General features: G+C 35.8%; 3 protein-coding genes across 3 annotated transcripts; 2 read left to right on the forward strand and 1 right to left on the reverse strand.

The window, feature by feature from the left end:
• Nucleotides 1-1,138: 1,138 nt before the first annotated feature.
• LOC108816820 (pseudo histidine-containing phosphotransfer protein 6) lies at nucleotides 1,139-2,251 on the reverse strand. The gene is made up of 5 exons (XM_018589384.2): nucleotides 2,099-2,251; nucleotides 1,856-1,986; nucleotides 1,610-1,753; nucleotides 1,439-1,511; nucleotides 1,139-1,268 (listed from the first exon to the last, which is right to left on the reverse strand). Exons 1-5 carry the CDS (start codon nucleotides 2,165-2,167, stop codon nucleotides 1,221-1,223), a joined length of 465 nt encoding a protein of 154 aa, XP_018444886.1. The 5' UTR covers nucleotides 2,168-2,251; the 3' UTR covers nucleotides 1,139-1,220.
• A 3,364-nt stretch (nucleotides 2,252-5,615) lies between these two features.
• On the forward strand, nucleotides 5,616-6,109 carry LOC108815489 (uncharacterized). The gene is made up of 2 exons (XM_018588076.2): nucleotides 5,616-5,867; nucleotides 5,936-6,109. The coding sequence occupies exons 1-2, from the start codon at nucleotides 5,616-5,618 to the stop codon at nucleotides 6,107-6,109; spliced, it is 426 nt and encodes a 141-aa protein (XP_018443578.1).
• Nucleotides 6,110-11,060: 4,951 nt separating this feature from the next.
• LOC130497969 (protein TOO MANY MOUTHS-like) lies at nucleotides 11,061-19,789 on the forward strand. The gene is made up of 2 exons (XM_056991250.1): nucleotides 11,061-19,431; nucleotides 19,544-19,789. Exon 1 carries the CDS (start codon nucleotides 13,794-13,796, stop codon nucleotides 15,333-15,335), a length of 1,542 nt encoding a protein of 513 aa, XP_056847230.1. The 5' UTR covers nucleotides 11,061-13,793; the 3' UTR covers nucleotides 15,336-19,431; nucleotides 19,544-19,789.
• Nucleotides 19,790-20,156: the final 367 nt, after the last annotated feature.

Raw genomic sequence — 20,156 nt, forward strand, 5'->3', positions numbered from 1 at the left:
TTAAATTAAATATACATTTATACTTTATAATTAAACATACATTAAATCACTAATGTTTCTTTCTTTATACTACTATCCATGTTTCCAAACAATATACTTATTTCTTTATACTACTATCAATGTTTCCAAACAATATATTTTTATACTACTATCAATGTTTCCAAATAATACAATAATTAATCTTAGTTATTTTATATCTATCATTTTCTCTTTAAAATTTTGTAAAAACGTCATAATTTCATAAATTACAAAATAGTGAACTTTAAAATTTCGATGATAAGATTACAAATTATGAAACTATTACAATTTAAATCCAATTAGATTACATATCGGTCATCCATCAGTTCAATCAGTTAGTCTCGGGTTTTAGTGATTTTTTAATATGAATATTTTAAAAACATAAATTGAATTGTCAGATCTCCGGAGTAACCGGTATGATCACAATCGGGTTGAATTTAAAAATACTGATTTAAATGCAAAAATATTTTAAATACACACTCTTTAAAAAGAACCAAAATATTTGTTAAATTATTAGTGAAATTTTTCATCGTAAAATATCCCGCGTTTCAAAAGCGCGGGTCAAAATCTAGTACACCATTACATATCAAGACAAGACATCTATAGTTAGTAACCACATGGTCCACGGTTTTATAGTAAACGGTTATCTCAGATTCATTTTTTTACTCTCAAGTGATAATAGTATATCTAATATCTTCATCCGTGTTGTTCTTTTTTTTTTTTTTTTTTTAATCATCCGTGTTGTTCTTGTTTACGCTTTATCCAGAAAGTAAACTTATCGTTTCATTGGACAACCTGAATTTTCGATGCTGTTCAAATAATATGGAAGTTACGTTGTTTGATGCTACCATATCTTCTTTTCGCGGGGCCCATTTTCTTCTTTTATCGTTTTCTACAGTACAGTTTTTTTTTGGCATCCTCTACAGTACAGTTTCTTTTGCATAGTAGCTTTTACAGGGGTTTTTTTTTTACCAAAGTAGTTTTTAATGTTTCTCTAAGATGGGTGTAACAAAATAATACGTAGGATCTGGGAAACAAATACATAAAGCGATTGTAGTTTGAATTTATGAAAGAGTAGTAACAAAGCATTAGAAAATAAAAGAAAGCTTGGCTAGCTTACGACTCGGTACAATACATCACACACTAATTTTATGTCATTGCTTTAGTTATCAGAATTTTATGATAGAACGTAATTATAAAATCTACATTGGATATCTGACTCCTGCAGCTAATAGCCTCTGCTGCTCCAGCTGCAACCATATTCAGATTAAATTCAACAAAATTTAGTATAACATCATGAATGGATACCAAGATATATGTTTGCTTCTGCTTCATGTTTAGTATATATATAATAAATATACAGTTGAAGACTGGTCGACCAAAGTTACGTAGACTGTTCTGTGTGTAACTCATCAAGTACCTGGAAGAGTTCATGCATCATGTTCTTGAGGTAATGATACTCATGCTCTACTACCTCCAGCCCTCTCAAGCACCTGAAGTTTCATGCATGATAATTTTTTTAAAAGAAGTCATTATATAGACACTAATATTTTGTAAGTAATATGAGGGCCATAAAAGAGTAATGTTGTACCCTGGGCGGTTGTTAAGCTCGGAAGCAGAGCGAAATGCAACACAGACGTTACGAACCCTACGAGCACCAATGCTGGAACTGCTTCCTACCAACTGATTCAGATGCAATCCTATCTTCTTGTAGTCCGAGAATTCTCTATCCATCCTGTGTTCATCCATTTATTTATTCATCTTACATATTCTTGGACCTAATAGTTATGGACATGCAATCAAAGGAAAGAAAAGATATACAGATCATGGAACTAACAGCAATAATCTAAGGCTGCGGAGTAGCTTCTCGGATTCGTCAAAATAGATATTAATGACATCGTACACAAAGGTTGGCGAAGTGTCATCTTGAAGCTGCTGCAGCTGCAAGAACTGCTCGTCCAGCACCCCCTATGTAACATTGAGTATCCCTTTTAGTTAGAACCACCACTTTATATATATATATATATATATATATACATAAAATGTGTACGGAATTATTGTTTTATAGAGTAAGTTAAACCTGATGGAAAAGGGAGGTTAGAAGGCGGTTGATGTCGGCTTGAAGCCGGTCCACACCCAACCCCAACATCCACAACGGCACACCCGTCTTGTTCGGTTTTCCGGTACAGATATTTCTTCTCTTTATTACCGGGAAGGGCTTGCTTCAACTCCTTCCTAGAGGGCTTAAGGTTATGATAAGACTTTGCGTTTGATGAGGTGTATTTATACCTGTGCGGAAGTGAGGTGACCCACTTCTATTCAAACTTCTAAGAGGCAGTCAGCCAGGTTACCTTTCTCCCACTTTTAGCGTGATCAACATTTCCTTTTTTTTCAAAAAAGAATTACTAAATTAATACTGTGTGTAAATATAAATTTCACGCGTGTGAAAAAAGGTTAGTGGAAGAAAGGGGTAAATTTCGAGGAGGGTGTGGGGAATAAACGGGACCGTTCCAGAGAAGTGTGTACGGTGTACCTGTAGACGAGTCACCGGTTACAGCCGCCTGCCAGTTACCCCGCGTGACACTGCCAATTACGGCGTTATTCCTCCCGACAACCACCTGTAACCGGTCAGACCAGGTTACACCTCCCGCAGCCTATAAGTTATATCTGCCTTAAATCGACTACCATTTTTTTTTGTTAAACATTCAATCAAGAACTTGTGTATATATGTTCCTTTATTCACTTTTTGTCATACCTTCTAATTTTTTTAATACAGTAATCTAAAATGTTTCTTTATCTATGATTGTTTAATCTAAATCGACTGAATACAACTGACATTTATAAGTTATCCTGTTATTAATCATATAACTGATCTGTATTATGAGAGTTTTAAGATCTGATTATAGCATAATAAATTAATAATCCACTCTTGAGTCTTGACATTGGAGAAAAAGCATTATACAAAAAGTTTTTAAAATGAGGGCATGCATTAGTTTCTGATGAGAATGTAAAAGAAAAGCCCAACTTTGTTGCTCCCTCGTATGACGAGCGGCTTTCCCACTAACTTTGCAGTGAGTGTTCGCTATTCTCCATGCTTCAAATTCAATCCATCCTTTTCTAATCCTAAAAAGGCTTCTCCCTTTCTCGATCTAATAAATATAAATTGTCTTTTTTTCAGAAACTGCAGAAGAGGACAAGAACACTACAAGAAAACACCCGGAATTCCGACGGCGGTTCCGACGGACACAAAAGTCGTCGGATGTTTTTGACGACTTTCAGACCGATTTCCGACGAAAACGAAAAATATGAAGTCGTCGGTATTCCGTCAATATATTCTGACGGAATACCGAGGAAAAGAGGTCTGTCGGTATATTCCGACGACATTACGACGACATTCTGATAAAACATGGTTCGTCGGTATTCCGTCAGAATATACTGACGGAATACAGACGATATTTCGATCAACATATATAAACGTTGGGGTCGTCGGAAATTCGTCGGTGTATTCTGACGGAATACCGACGACATAAGATTTCATAAAAGTTTCGATATGTCCTCGGTAATCCGTCAGAAAATACTGACGACATTCTGACGGTTTCATTAAATTTTCGATATGTCCTCGGTAATCCGTCAGAGTCCAGTCCGTCGGAATGTCGTCGGTATTTTCTGACGGATTACCGAGGACATGTGTTTCTACAAAATTTAAAACATGAAAATCTACAAATTTATATGTCAAAAGTATGAAAATAACACATGATAAGTCTTTAGTATAGTATTAGATCGCAACCGTTCAAATATAACAACTCATTTAAATATTTATGTATGCATATCATTGTTTTCACAACATCTCATCTTAACATTCATATACTTATACAATCATATTTATAATCTTACACTACAAAAAATGTTGTTGTGTTAAATCATGTTATAAAAATATATTTATTGTTAAATCTTTATGCAAATACTATATTTCTTATCAAATATTTGGATTTTGCATTTAGAAACTTGAAACCAACCCCTAAACACTAAGTCGTCGGAATTCCGTCGAATTTTCTGACGGATTACCGAGGACATATGGTTTCATTGAATTTTCGATATGTCCTCGGTAATCCGTCAGAAAATACCGACGACATTCCGACGGACATGTCCAGTCCGTCAGAATGTCGTCAGTATTTTCTGACGGATTACCGAGGACATGTGTTTCTACAAAATTTTAAACATAAAAATCTACAAATTTATATGCCAAAAGTATGAAAATAACACATAATAAGTCTTTAGTATAGTATTAGATCACAACCGTTCAAATATAGCAACTCATTTAAATATTTATGTATGCATATCATTGTTTTCACAACATCTCATCTTAACATTCATATACTTATACAATCATATTTATAATCTTACACTACAAAAAAATGTTGTTGTGTTAAATCATGTTATAAAAATATATTTATTGTTAAATCTTTATTCAAATACTATATTTCTTATCAAAGATTTGGATTTTACATTTAAAAACTTGAAACCAACCCCTAAACACTAAGTCGTCGGAATTCCGTCAGAATGGGTCGTCAGTATTCCGTCGAAAAATACTGACGAACAATATATCCGTCGGTATTCTAATTTCCCCGGGAAAACCAAACCGCGTGAAAATTTTCGTGAACCGCCTTTTCGTATATATTTAATGATTCTGACGGAATACTGACGAACTTCGTCCGTCAGAATCATTAAATATAAAAAAACCCTTCTTCTTCTTCTTCTTCGTTATCACCGCCTTTCTCTCAAACCTCTTCGCGATTCCTCTCCTTCTGACGGCGATTCCGGCCAAACTCGAGCTCCCTTCACCGGCGAATCACCTCCTCATCCTCATATCTCTTCTCCAAACCCCTAATCATGTAAGAATCATCCCCTCCTCATCTAATCTCAAGTTTTTAGGGTTTTGGTTTTTAGATTTTAGGTTGTTTGATTGTAAACCTGAATTTTAGGTTGTTTGATTGTAAATTCTAGGATTGAATGGATAGTTTAGGATATATATGTTTGGATTGTTGTTTGGTTTGTTGTTTATTTTTTTGGACTTTTTTGGTGTTTTGGTTAAAATTCAAAACGTTTTTCAAGTTTTAAAACGTTTTTTGATTTTTTTAAACGTTTTTTGATTTTTAAAAACGTGTATATGATTTATAAAAACGTTTTTATGATTTTTTCAAACGTTTTTTGATTTTTTCAAACGTTTTTGATTTTTTATATATTTTTATTTTTAAAAACGTGTATATGATTTTTAAAAACGTTTTTATGATTTTTTCAAAACGTTTTTCAAGTTTACAGTATATATAGAATTCTTTATAATTTTTATACACATATATATATATATATATATATATATATATATATATATATATAATATATATATATATATAATTTTTTAATATTTTATAAAGTTTTATACATATATATGTATAAATCATGTATAAAAAATTTAAGAATTTTTTATAATTTTATACATATATATATATATATATAATTTTAATATTTTATAATTCTTATACATATATATATAAATTTTTAATATTTTATAATTTTTTATACATATATATGTATAAATCATGTCTAATAATGGCGGTTTTTTGATCGAAGCAAATGAGGGTAATCCCGTTGATAATCTCCAACTCATCAAGGTGGCTCACACTAACAAGAAGACGGGTCAAATCCAAGACGTTGTCATCAAAGGTGTCGTTGAAATGGTGGAAACTGAAATAGCATCTCAGTCTCAGTCTCAGCCTCTCTCTGATGACGGCGATTCTACAGGAGCGTCAACCAACTTGTCTCGATTGCAAATCAATGAGATGGTTGAAAAGGTAAATTTCAAAATTAATAAGTTTATTTTATAAGGTAGTTTATATACTAACTTTAAATATTTTTGTAGGCCGCTCCTAAAAGGAAAGGAGACCGTTTAGTTGGGCTGGCCCGCCGTGCTTCTTCGTATCCGACATCTTCTTCGCAAGCTCCGTATGCCGATCCCATGATTCTCGAGGAGCTGCATGACAAAGATGAACGGATGTGGCATTGGAGCAGCAGAACGCCACTATCCTTACCCTGAACCAAACCATCCTTGCTGAGCTGGCATCGCAAAAGAAGACCACGCAGAGATCATGGAGAAGCTAAACCGTTTGTTTCCTTCGATCAGTTCTTAGTTTTTTTCTGAATTTTAAAACTTTCTGCATGTTTTTTTTTCTATTTCGGTTTGTATGAATTTAAACTCTATAATATTATTAATTTTCACTTTCAGATTTGTTTTAATTATTTTTTTTTAAATTGCAAAATTTAATTCTAATAAAAATAATTTAAAAATGAAAAATTTAATTATTTATTTAATTGAAAATACCGACGACATTTGGTTCGTCAGAAAATACTGACGAACCAAGTTCGTCGGTATTTTCCGAGGATTTAGTCCGTCAGTATTTTTTGACGAACCAAGTGTCGTCGGTATTTTCCGAGGACTTGGTTCGTCGGTTCGTTCTGATTTCCGATGAAACATGTTGTCGAAAATGCTCTCGGAATGTGGTCGCAAGTTCGTCAGTATATGGTTTCTCGGTATTCGTCAGAAGTTTGTCGGTATGTCTGACGAAATTCCGACGAAATTGAAAATACCGACGAAATGATACCGACGGACGGTTTCGTCAGAAATTCGTCAAAATATGCCTATTCCGACGACATTCTGACGAATTTGTCCGTCAGTATCCCCATGTTTTCTTGTAGTGGAAACACAAACACAACACAGAAACATGCGTGACTTGTTTCCCCCAAAGAAGGTAAATGTAGCAGCGGTAAAACGCCAACGATAAAAAGTTCTTTTACAATGTCGATATGACAGAAAAATGTCTGTAACATACAAATAGCAATCATATATGTTTTGTTGACCAAAATATTCTACGTTATTCCATATATATATAGTGTACTCAACCAAAGTAAGGTGAGTTTTCTTATAGATTTATGGTATTACTTTGCATGATTGCATCGATATACATATAAAACATGACATATGAATATCAAAAAAAATATGGCACGTATAAATATGGCTCTAATCATCCTTCTGAATGAGTCTCCGTGGAACCAAAAAGTATATAATTATAGAGAAAAGCGATAATTAACGAAGAATGATATTAGAACACAAAAAAGCGTGCTCATAAGTAATTATTGTGACCTAGTGTATAATCAATAGATAAAAAAAACATATAGTAAAAGCTATACAATAGTGTAACTGGAGTCGCATTATCGAGAAAATGCAAGTAGAAATACTGAAAAGGAGGAAAGGGCGTGCTTGGAAATGGAACAAACAAATATAAATATATACACTTTTTTTTCAGGCTATCAGAGTGAGTAATAAAAGTGGAGCGTATAATGAGTGGAGGCTTTTCAAGTTTATATTACCGATTAAGACTAGTACTAAACTATGACTATAGAATTATATACCTAAAAATATCAAAGACATTGTCTTATTCGTATGCCAATATACCATACTTGTTTGCGCCCCGTGCTCGAGTGCCCTAGTAATTAGTTACTCTACCCTCTCGATATTATTTCATAATTCGTATGATTGTTTTGATTTTTTTTTTTTACAATAATTCTTATATGATGCAAAATCCTGTCTAGCGATAGCGTCTTTGCCAAGCTACAAGCTCATCATTTCTCGCTTTGGTTCCGAACAAACATCATTTTCCTTACGGTATACATAAATGTCAACATACCTATGATTGAAAGTAATACAGAAAACGGAAATGAAAGGATGAATGTAGTTCTTCTAGAAACGTTTTTTTTAGAATGCAATAACACAATGAGAAAAGACGAAATTAGGATTGAGACACATGACCATTTATTCTCCAGCCTTTGAATTTTCAAAAGGATGTGTAGGATAACATAGCATCTTGGATCTGGCAAAACCCACCTGACCTCCTAGACCGTGACATCTTGCTCTTACTATCGGCAAGCTCTTCCCCCAGCTTCTACTGTGGTGTTCCAAAGCGTGGATAGACAGCTAAGAAACATCATATCAGCTAGAAGACCAAGGAAACTTTTCGATAAGTTCATGTCAATGTGGTTGCGATAGGTTTCTTCTGTTTTTAACCTTTGATCCATCTTGTTTTTATTTTCTTTTTGCCAAGATGGCCCAAGCCAAGTTGTACTATGTAAACTTTTGTTCATTATATGATATTTACGGTTTAGCAAAAAAAAAAAGATGATCGTAACAAACTTTTTCTATTTCTGTTAAGTGTTGAAAATCAACATTACAAATGTATTTATAGATGGTTTACATAGCGGTATACACATAACCGAACTAAACCGTAATAAACCAATATACTCTAATATTCCCCCTCAAGATGGCAAATAGATAGATTTCAAAGCCATCTTGGCCACAAGAGAGTAGAATTGCGGAGAGTACAGAGCTTTTGTGAAGATATCGACCACCTGGTTATTTGTACGAACATGAAGAAGCTTGATGAAACCAAAGAGAACACGTTCCCGGACCTGATGACAGTCAAGCTCGATGTGTTTTGTTCGTTCATGAAAAACCGGATTTGTGGCAATATGAATAGCAGCAGTGGAATCGCAGTAGAAAGGAACCGGACCAGTCTGAGGTGACTGCAACTCAGCTAGAAGATTACGAAGCCAGATAACTTCGCGAGAACCATATTCCATTGCACGATATTCCGATTCTGCAGACGAGTGAGAGACAGTTTGCTGCTTCTTGGAACACCAAGATATCAAGATGGTACCAAGAAACATGCAGTATCCAGACGTTGAGCGACGAGAGTCAAGGCAAGAAGCCCAGTCAGCATCCGTAAAAGCCTGAAGAACCAAATCAGAATCAACTGAGTAGAATAAGCCGAGACCGATAGTTCCTTTCAAGTAATGCATGACTTTATAGGCTGCTTGAAGATGAGACTTTTTCGGAGCAGAGGTATACTGGCAAAGTTTGTTGACAGCAAACGTGATATCCGGTCTAGTAATCGTCAAATACATCATACGACCCACCAAACGTCGGTAAGCAGCAGGATCATCTAACAGAGGTTCCTTTAAATCCAAACAAAGTCTTGCATTTGGATCCATTGGAATAGGAGAGGGCTTGCAGGCAAGTAAACATGTGTCCTCCAAGAGTCCAAGAGTGTACTTTCGTTGACATACAGAGATTCCTTTGCTAGAGCGAGCAATCTCCAAGCCAAGAAAATACTTCAAAGGACCGAGATTTCTGAGTTTAAACGCAGAGTTTAGATCAATCTTGAGTTGATCAACATCAGCATCAGTGTTACTAGCGATGATTATGTCATCAACGTAGACCAAAACTGCAGTGTATATACCCTTTCTGTTTCGAATGAAAAGAGTATGATCTGAGTTTGACTGTTGAAATCTGAGAGCAAGCAGAGTTTCACGGAACTTCAAGAACCATTGCCGTGAAGCCTGCTTTAAGCCGTATAAGGACTTATGCAACTTGCAGACTGCATTAGGCGGCAATGTTTCCCCCTCCTTTGGTGTGTATCCTGGAGGTAGTGTCATGTAAATTTCTTCATGCAATTCTCCATTGAGAAAAGCATTCGAAACGTCTAGTTGTGTAAGACTCCATTGCTTTGCTGCAGATACAGATAACAATACCAGTAGTCATCTTAGCTACAGGAGAGAATGTGTCAGCAAAATCAATGCCATCCTGCTGTGTGTACCCTTTAGCAACCAAGCGAGCTTTGTATCTTTCAAGAGTTCCATCAGGATGAATCTTTATCTTGTAGACCCATTTACATCCAATGGCGTGTTTGCCCGGAGGAAGAGAGCAGACAGTCCATGTGTTATTCTTTTCTAAGGTAATGAGCTCCTCAATCATAGCCTTGAGCCAGTCATCAAATCGCTTGGCTTGAGAAAAACTCGCCGGTTCTGGTATCAAGGCTACTGCACAAATGTATGCCTTGTAGTCATCAGAGAGACTATCAAAAGAAGTATATGCAGAGAGTGGATAAGGAATCTCAGTATCACTCTCTGATATATTGCAGTAATAGTCATGAAGATGTGCAGGCAGTTTAGGAATTCTTTTACTCGGTTTTGTAGAATATTCAGCAGTTGGAGATGACTCTGTCACAACTGGAGATTCAGCAACCTTCTTGCCATCTGCTTTAGATAACTCATCATCTGCTAGTGATGTGTTCTCAACAGAAGGGTCACCATTAGGTGCAGTAGTAGGAACAAAGGGCAAAACAGAGGAAAATAAAGCTTCATAAGTTTCAGTTTCATCTTTCGTAAAAGGAAAGATTGACTCATGAAACGTCACATTCCTTGAGATGTGAATGGTGTTCGTATCCAAGTCAAGAAGCTTGTAGCCTTTGTATCCTGCAGGATAGCCAAGAAATACATACGGCTTTACTCTTGGTTGAAACTTATGCATGTTTTGTGTTGATGTGGAGCAATAAGCAAGACATCCAAAGACCTTGAGACTCTTATAATCAGCTCGTTTAGAAGTAAGAACCTCATAAGGTGACATATCTTTCAAAAGAGGCGTATGAAGTCGATGGATAATAAACACAACAGTAAGGACGCAATCACCCCAGAGCTCAAATGGAACATGAGATTGAAACATCAAGGCATGAGCAACATTCAAGATGTGCTGATGCTTCCTTTCCACCACCGAGTTTTGTTCGGGTGTTTCTGAACAAGAATGATAAGGTAAAATGCCTTTATTCTTGTAGAAAGCCGCAAACTTGAGCTCCTGCGCATTATCTGATCGAACCCCTTTGACTGAACACTGATACTGCGTCTCTACCATTTGAACCAAGTCAGGAAAGACTATCAACACATCGCTTTTAGCACGAAGAAGATATATCCAAGTGACACGAGTGTGGTCATCTACTATCGTCAAAAAATATTTGTAGCCTTCTGCAGTAGACACAGAGAATGGTCCCCATGTGTCTATGTGAAGAAGATCAAAAGCTTGTTTACTCATGTTGTTCTGAGGATTATAGGGAAGTCGTTTCTGTTTTGCAAGAGGACAAATGGCACAGTGAAAAGGTTCTTTATTGATTTGCTGGAAGCCAAGTACATCTATAATAGAGTCGGTTTTAGACATAGATGGATGACCCAATCTATTGTGCCAGAGGCTTACATCAACAACAACACTAGAACAAGAGGCATACTGCTGTTGAATGAATGTAGAACCAGCCAAGTCCATTGCATCCAAAACATAAAGATTGCTAATCTGCTCACCCTTCCCAATCATCAAGCCCTTGATAGGATCCTTTATAAAGCAAGCACCCAGATCAAACATTACTCTGTATCCCAAATCCTTTGTAAGCTGGCTTACACTCAGAAGATTCAGCCTAAAGTCTGGTAGATATAAGACATTTCGTAATATTAGAGAATCATGAAGTCTGATAGTACCAATGCCAACAATCTTAATACCAAGACCGGTTGGGAGAGTAACAGAAGTACTAACTGAATCAATGAGATCCAGAAAAAGGTTTTTATCATGAGCCACATGATGTGTAGCTCCACTGTCTATAATCCACGTCTCTGAAGACATGGCATTCCTGGTTGCTTTCAACATTCCAACAAAACAGAGTGTAGAGGAAGAGAAAGCCATACCCGGGAGAGCTATTATTGTGCCTCCAGAAGTATAAGCAACACAGTTCGCTTGCATTTGTGGCTTGAGCTGAGTGTTGAAGTAAGCAATCACACCCTCTATTTGTTCTTTAGTAAGGCTGTTGACAACATTAGAAACCGAGTCCACAAATCCCGTCTGAGCAACAATAGGTTTAGCATTGTTGTATTTCGGAGTTGATGAACTTTTATCGGCTTGTTGCTTTGGCTTGTGCTTAAACCCAACTGGATAGCCATGGATCTTGTAGCAAGTATCCACAGTGTGTCCGTTATAACCACAATGAGAACAAATCGGTCTGTTCTGCTTAGGAGGAGCAGAAGATTGAGCTGCATTGACAAGAGGCATATCTGCAGTAGATTGATCAGGAGCATTAACATGAAAAGCAGTCGCAGTCAATACTGGAGTGAGATTTCTCTGATTAAAATCCTGATCCAGTAAGTTATAGATCTCAGAGAGCTCAGGAACGTTCTTCTTCATGATGATTTGGCTCCTGATGACCGAGTAAGACTCATTTAAGCCAGCAAGGAACTTAATAACCTTCGCATGATCTGCTTTCTTCTCAGTTGTGTTGCAGCAGTCACAATGATGGCAAGTGTCAACACAATTAGCACCCTCAAGCTCATCCCAAAGCGTCTTTAGAGTGGTGTAATAGGTCGCCAAATCCATAGATCCTTGCTGTAAAGACCATACCTGCTGAGTCAACTAATAAGAGCGTGGAAGATTAGTGATGTGAAAACGAGTTTCCAGATCTTTCCAGATTTCAACGGCGTCATTGAATCGAAGTATACTTTTGTAGATCTGCTTAGAAACAACATTGAGAATCCAAGATTTAACCATAGAGTTGCATCGAGACCAGATCCGGGAATAAGGATGTGATTCGAGAGGCCTAGCTATAGATCCGTCAATGAATGCTAGCTTATTCTTAGCATATAAGGCAATTTTTAACGCTATGCTCCAGTTATCATAATTCGTACCATCTAATACTTCGGAGATGATAGAGAGACCTGGATTGTCGCCACTAGTGAGGAAGAAAGGTGAGTGAATGTTATCCAAAGGTAGATCGACAGCGATCGGAGATACAGGCAACGTCGGAGCTGAGTCTTCCGGAATAGGAACTCGACGAGCTGACGACGGAGCTTGTCTCGCAATACGACGCGATCTTCGTGCAATCACCACCATCTTCACAGAATCAAACGAGAACGGTGATCAGAAAACAGAGAGGAGATCGATCGAGAGAATCATCGATCAATCTGAGGTCAAAGAAAGAAGAAAAGAAACGGATCGCTTGAGGTTTAAGCCTCAAAGCTCTGATACCATCTTAGAGTTGATGAAACGATGAAGAAGATGATCGTAACAAACTCTTTCTATTTCTGTTAAGTGTTGAAAGTCAACATTACAAATGTATTTATAGATGGTTTACACAACGGTATACACATAATCGAACTAAACCGTAATAAATCAATATACTCTAATATCTATCTATTTGATTAGAAGATAACAATATGCCTAACATTCACGATAAACTCCTCCCTCAACTACCATTCGATTTTTCTTCTTCTGGCAGCCTTAAATGAACCAACCGTCACTCCTCAAATTGTAGTATGCTTATATTACAGCAATCTCATACCATGGGTGGAGTTGCTCTTAGTGTTGCCACTTACAAATTAGCATTGTTTTTTACCTTATTCTTTCCTTGATCCTTGCTTTTAACGTTTTTTTCTATTTAGCTCTTAGTAATGTATTCTTTAGGTTAGCAATAAATTGTATTATTACCACATGTAAAATTCAAAAAATTATATGCTATATCTTCACATTCATATCCAAAAATGACTAATATACAAAACCCATTAAAAGCTTTCTTTTAATAAAGTCGTTGATTGTGTCTGGAAAGAAAAATTGATTCGTGAAAAAGAATAGGGGTCTCGGCCCAATAGAAAAAGACTTATCAAAATGAGCTAAAGAGAATTCGGGTAAAACCCACCCGTTTAGAAAATGGGTTGGATCCAGAGCCCAACACAAAGGCGAATATCTCGTGAAACCAATAAATGCAGGAAGCGAAGATCATAAATTTCATTCCTCGAGCTATCCCGTGATAGCCATAATGACATAGTGAACGTTTTTATTAACCCATCCAACTTTTTAAAAATCAATGTCGATATATACACACACAGACTGTTTGAATCAACAACAACAAAAAATGGCACATTATGTCCTCTACTGCCAAATGCTCCTTGTGTTCTCTGTTATATCTCCACTGGCCACTTCTTTCACCGTGATCCCCTCCGACACGGTGGCTCCGTCTGCACTGATCGACGGCCCACAAACAGGATTCACGATGACTAACGACGGCGCACGCACAGAGCCCGACGAGCAAGACGCTGTCTATGACATCATGCGTGCCACCGGCAACGACTGGGCCGCCGCAATTCCAGACGTGTGTCGAGGCAGATGGCACGGGATCGAGTGTATGCCGGATCAAGATAACGTCTACCACGTCGTCTCTCTGTCGTTCGGAGCTCTCTCAGACGACACGGCGTTCCCGACTTGTGACCCGAAACGCTCTTACGTCTCTGAGTCCGTCACCAGGCTTAAACACCTTAAAGCCTTGTTCTTCTATCGATGTTTGGGCCGGGCCCCACAGAGAATACCTTCGTTTCTGGGCCGCTTGGGCTCGAGTTTGCAGACTCTCGTTTTGAGAGAGAATGGTCTTTTCGGTTCAATCCCGGACGAGTTGGGCAATCTCACCAATTTGAAAGTGCTTGATCTGCATAAAAACAACCTCAACGGTTCGATTCCTTTGTCATTTAACCGGTTATCCGGTTTGAGATCGCTTGATCTGAGTGTGAACCATTTGACTGGTACGATTCCCGGTTTGATTCTTCCAGAACTAAACGTTCTGGACATGAACCATAATTTGTTAACCGGACCAATCCCATCTACACTCTCTACCAGTGGTTCGTTGATCAAAATTGATCTTAGCCATAACCGAGTCACCGGTCCTATCCCCGACTCCATTAACCGGCTCAACCAACTAGTGCTTCTGGATTTTAGCTATAACCGGTTATCAGGTCCCTTCCCGTCGTCTCTCCAAGGCCTAAACTCACTTCAAGCTTTGGTGCTCAAAGGGAACACTAAATTCTCAGCAGCTATTCCAGAAAGCACGTTCAAAGGGCTCAAGAACTTGATGATTCTGGTTCTCTCGAATATGAACATCTATGGCCCCATACCGGGATCCTTGACTCGGTTAAGCAGTCTCCGGGTCCTTCATCTGGAAGGCAACAACTTGACCGGGTCGATTCCTATGGAGTTTCGGGGCGTGAAGGATCTAAGCGAGCTGAGGCTAAACGATAACCGCCTGACAGGGCCAGTACCGTTCGAGAGAGACACAGTGTGGAGGATGAGGAGGAAGCTGAGGTTGTATAACAATGACGGTTTGTGCGTTAACAGTGAGAGTAACTTGGATGATGTCTTCGGTTCAACGTCCGGTTCAAGTGTCAGGTTGTGTGAAGGAGAAACTAAGAGACCTGGTCCTTCCGGTACGGTCCAGCATCTATCTGGAGCAGATAGTGGCAATGTTACGGCGGACGGAGGAGTTACGTACGTGTCACGCGGTTCCAAATCATTGGGCTGCTTTGGTCTATATGGATTTCTTATATTGTTCAATTTCGCGTATATGCTACTTTCTTGTTAGGGAATGGATTTAAAATAAACTTGCTGTAAATATAATCCTATCCAAGTTTTTTTTAAAAAATCCTATCCAAGTTTACACCTTAAAACATGCTTTTTCCCCATTTGTTACAAGAAAGACAAGTTTCTTGACATTACATTAGCGATTGCGTACACATAAAAGATTTAGCTCCATGTCATAGATTGAGGGACATTACAATCTTATCAAACACAATAAATGCATAATGCAGTAAAACTCAGTCACTCATTTGCGTTGTACATAATTAATGTCTATAGCAATTAGCAAAATAAGACGAGGAAGTTACAAAACATGGTAAAACATACTAATGTACAAGCAAAGGTGTCCTCACGATCTCCCTCAGCCTGCTCCTTGTTCCTTTGGGGATTCAAGTTTGATGCTGTATTTCATGCCCACCTTGTGCTTCACTCCCATAAAGTTGTTATGTGCCCACCGGTTACCTTTTTTAATTATTTTTATTGGACTGTTTTTCTTTTCCTATTGGTTACACTCATGATCATGAGTAAAGTAATCTCCAAGGCATAGTCACTCAGGTTTTTACGGATCATGTTTCACGTTAATAAGGAATTGGCATGACTGATAGATATCTACACGTGGGTCCTAATATTGGACGTTTTATATAGTTTCTTTGTCATGTATGCCTTGTAGCATCAAAAGGTGAAGAGTGCTGTGCATTACAGTAACGTGCACTATCTGTCAAAACAGTAAAAACGTAAAGAAGTGGGGATCTTTGATTTCTATTGTGATTAGTGTTGATGTCACTGTTAGAAGAGAGCACATAAGCACATGGTCAAGTCCCTCTCTTTCAACTCTTTATGTCAATTTTTTTGTTTTGTTTTTCCCCTCTAATTAGAAAAGAAGAAGAAGAAGAGAAGATGATGTGTATGAAATAAGGCAGAGGAGATCTTGGTAGTGATTGTCCTCCAAAGATTTGGTGTCCTTCTCTGTCTCTTTTGAAATTAACCGCACGAAAGATATTTGTGAGGTGCTCACTCCTTTGTCTTTCGTTTTCGAACTTCACCATCTTTTACCGCTGCTTTTGGATATGTTTACTCTATGTTTAGCTGTTTTGCAACGAAGTAAAACAGATTTTACACTTCAGCTACTCTTAACTATTTCAGAGATCCTGAAAAAAAAAATCCCTAACCAACCAGATCTCTCACTAGTCCTACAAGGATCTAACCTCTACGAGTGGATCTGACTTGACCTTTTTATACTAAAGTAGAATTTGAAGGACCATAGAGTGCCGTGTCATTTTATAAAAGATAAGACAAGTGTGTCAATAGTAGATGAAATCATGAAAGCATATTTGGTTCACAACTGACCACTGGAGACGATAATAATTTCATCTGACTGATTTTGATTTTGCTTCTTCATCTGTTCTTTAGGTATATTTCTTTGAATTCATGTCAAATATACAACAGGAAAATTTTGTAAAAGTAATCCTATTATGGATCACTACTCTCATAGTGTCTTTTATAGCCCTTTATTATTATATAGTATATATTAAATTTCCTCAAGGCTAACAAATTAATATTTTCCTGTTTTGGTTATCTTTTATCGAATAAAATAATGATAATTAATCATAGGTCCTCTTTATGTGTAATAGGATTATTCAAAATTAATTAGGGAGGGGAGGGAGGGGGGACAAACCAGTGGTTGTTGTTATTGGTGATGTGATCTCTTATCTCTTTGATATGGTGAGAACTAAGAAGTATGTAGTAGTGCTGAGCTTAAAACGACAAAGGGAATATATACCCGAAATCTAAATCCAACCAATCACCTTCTGATGATGATGAGATATAATACAAAACTAATTGAATCAGTTTGATTTAGATAGTCAATATATCAGAACAGGGTGCTAATAAAATTTTGGTATTATTACTCATATACTATAGTAAAGTAATGATTAACAAAAGGAAAGAAAAAGAAAAGGGAAGTGGGAAGAGAAGAAAAAAAGGATGATATGCAAACAGTGAGTGAGCAGGCATAGGCGTGCGGTTCAACAGTCGATATAGCCACTCGTACGTTTTGATCCTTCCTAATATCGAGTGGGTCCTCTTTCACCATTTTTTTTTGTTTGTGGTATAGTGTTAATGAACTTTTATTTTAGGGAATATAATTTTACCACTGAGTCATTTTCTCTTAAAAAATATATTGACGTTCTTTATAATTTGATTGTTCAGTTAAAGACATTGAGTACATCTCTAATCACACTCTATTTTGGAGAAGATTTTTTATCTCACCTATTTTATCTTCTAAAAGTAAAATAGAAAGTAAGATTATTACAATAATGAAAGAATAATATTTATCATTTCATTTGTTATCATCACTCCATATTACTCTTTACAGTAGAGAGTAAAATTGAACTTTGTTGGTGCGCAAAAAAAAAGAATTTTGTCTTTAAGATAATCTATTTTAAAATAATCTATCTTATTAAATCAGAAACATTACAACTTCTTTTATGTAGATTTTAAAGGTGGACCTCATATATTTAAATTAAATGTCTCATTTCTTATACATAATATGTACTATAGTCTAACTTTACATTGATGTATTTCCTTAAATACAATTCTTTTTTTTGTCCATATTCCATATATAGTTTCACATTTATTACATGTCGATTTAAATAAGATAGATATTAAGAACACTAAAAATATTAATCTTACTAGAATTATCCTATACAATTCATTTTAAATTGATCAATATACTTTCATTGGCCATATTGATTTTATTAGTACAAATAACATTAGGTAGATAAATCATAGACACTTAATAAGGATTTGACTATTCTTTAACTACCTTGGGCCTAATCTACTTTCTAAAACAAATAACACATAGCTTTATATATTGTATAGAATATAGTAATATTATATAGTATTATACTTATACAATAATACTAAAAACAAACCAAACTGAAATATAATATATATCGAAAATGCTATAAACCATTACAGACAAAATATATTAGACCTCAGGGATAAAATTCAATTTCAAATTATGTAATAATTATTTTAAAAAATTAAACTTCGTAATGTACAAAAAACATAAGTTTTATATCAAATTTTGTGTTATAACAAAAAGACACAACTCGCGCTTGCAAAATATTATTTTTACATACGAAAGACAGTTTTGGTACTGTTTTTTAAACACAAAATTGAATTATACAAACTCGATACTACAAAAAACTAAACAATACAGAATACATTTTAAAAATAAAACCCGTGCGGGTGCGCATGGTCTTTGCGAAAATCATAGATATGTTTATATAATATATAAATATATTATGTTACACATATTTTCATATAAATAACACCCCAATGTAAGTTTTGTATGATAAATATTGAAAATACAAAATATAGCACTATATATTTAAAATAATATATAAAAAATCTACTTTACATTATCATAAATTTTAAAAATCAAATTTAGTAATTAAATACATTGCTTATTTAAACACATTAGTACACATTGTTATTTATCAAAATTTTATATTAATACACTTGCAATCATGTATAACATTTAGTACAAATAAAGATAAAAAAATTGATTCCCGCTCGGTCGAGTGGGTCATGATCTAGTTAATATATTAAATTGAGAGTGCTTGATTCATGCCATCTATTCCCCACCAGATTTTTTAATTTCGGTCATTAACTATAGCTCATACTAATCTGTGTACTAGTGAAGAACAAAACCCCAATTTGTCTACATATAAGACATCCATAATAATTAACCATAATGAAATCACGAAAGCACCACTAGAAACACCGTCACCTTGAGTTACATATTGAATATAATCATCATGAATTGGTTGTTTTCAACTTTCAAGTGAGATTTAATTAGAAGAAACAAAAAATAGAAATAGTAGCTTGGGATGGAAACGTACGATGAGTGGGTGATAAATAAATAAATGCTATAAATACACTCAACGGCTTTCTCTCTTCATCTATTATACACACCTACACGCACGAGTGAAAAGGAGAGAGAAAGATGTTTGCAGTAGAGAATGGGTTGCAGGGAGACCCAAGACTACAGGCCATCTCCGACGCCATTCGAGTCATTCCTCACTTCCCAAAGACTGGTCCAACTTTCTTCTTCTCTTTTTCTTTTATTCTTTATTTGTTCAAGTTTTAATTTCATCATTATCTCGTTTTTTAGTATACAAAATGTTAACAAACGTGTTTGTGTTGTAGGAATCATGTTTCAAGACATAACGACGCTGTTGCTAGATCCAGTTGCCTTCAAACATGTCGTTGATATCTTTGTAGATCGTTACAAGCACATGGACATCTCTCTCGTCGCCGGTTCTTTCACCTTTCCCTCTCTTTTATGTTCCATTTGTCTACTAATTGCTCCTTCTTGATAGAATCCGAAGGGATCATATCTTCCAATAATATGACACGATTGAATAAACAATAGACAACTTTTTTATGGATTAATGATTTTACACTCACATACTAGCTTAGCTAGTGTGGTTGGTTGGTCACTAATTATTATCCTTTTAAAAACTTTTTATATAATCGTCGTCACTCGTGCGTCCGCCTCACAATTTTGTTGTCTTATTGTGAACCTTTTAAGAATTCAATAATAATAAAGACTAAGATATGCTTATATTAAATCCATTTCAAGTATATTAATATAAACCAGACTAATAAAATAATACTAGATTTTAACCCGCACGTTCGTGCGGATATATTTATATTTTTTAAATATATTTTATATTATTAAAAATGTATTAAATATATAATTTCTATTTTAGTGTTATATATTGTATTACTATATCATATTATTGTTAATATTTCTTAT

The sequence above is a fragment of the Raphanus sativus genome, chromosome 7 (assembly GCF_000801105.2).
Source record: "Raphanus sativus cultivar WK10039 chromosome 7, ASM80110v3, whole genome shotgun sequence".
Taxonomy (NCBI): domain Eukaryota; kingdom Viridiplantae; phylum Streptophyta; class Magnoliopsida; order Brassicales; family Brassicaceae; genus Raphanus; species Raphanus sativus.

What these genes read in the sequence shown, in the direction of transcription:
- LOC130497969 (XM_056991250.1), top strand. Translation starts at nt 13,794, where the DNA reads ATGTCGATATATACACACACAGACTGTTTGAATCAACAACAACAAAAA.
- LOC108815489 (XM_018588076.2), top strand. Translation starts at nt 5,616, where the DNA reads ATGTCTAATAATGGCGGTTTTTTGATCGAAGCAAATGAGGGTAATCCC. An exon ending in TCAATGAGATGGTTGAAAAG is followed by an intron (nt 5,868 to 5,935) that starts GTAAATTTCAAA and finishes ATATTTTTGTAG; the next exon opens with GCCGCTCCTAAAAGGAAAGG.
- LOC108816820 (XM_018589384.2), bottom strand. Translation starts at nt 2,167, where the DNA reads ATGTTGGGGTTGGGTGTGGACCGGCTTCAAGCCGACATCAACCGCCTT. An exon ending in TAACCTCCCTTTTCCATCAG is followed by an intron (nt 1,987 to 2,098) that starts GTTTAACTTACT and finishes AATGTTACATAG; the next exon opens with GGGGTGCTGGACGAGCAGTT. An exon ending in TGATGCATGAACTCTTCCAG is followed by an intron (nt 1,269 to 1,438) that starts GTACTTGATGAG and finishes ATATGGTTGCAG; the next exon opens with CTGGAGCAGCAGAGGCTATT.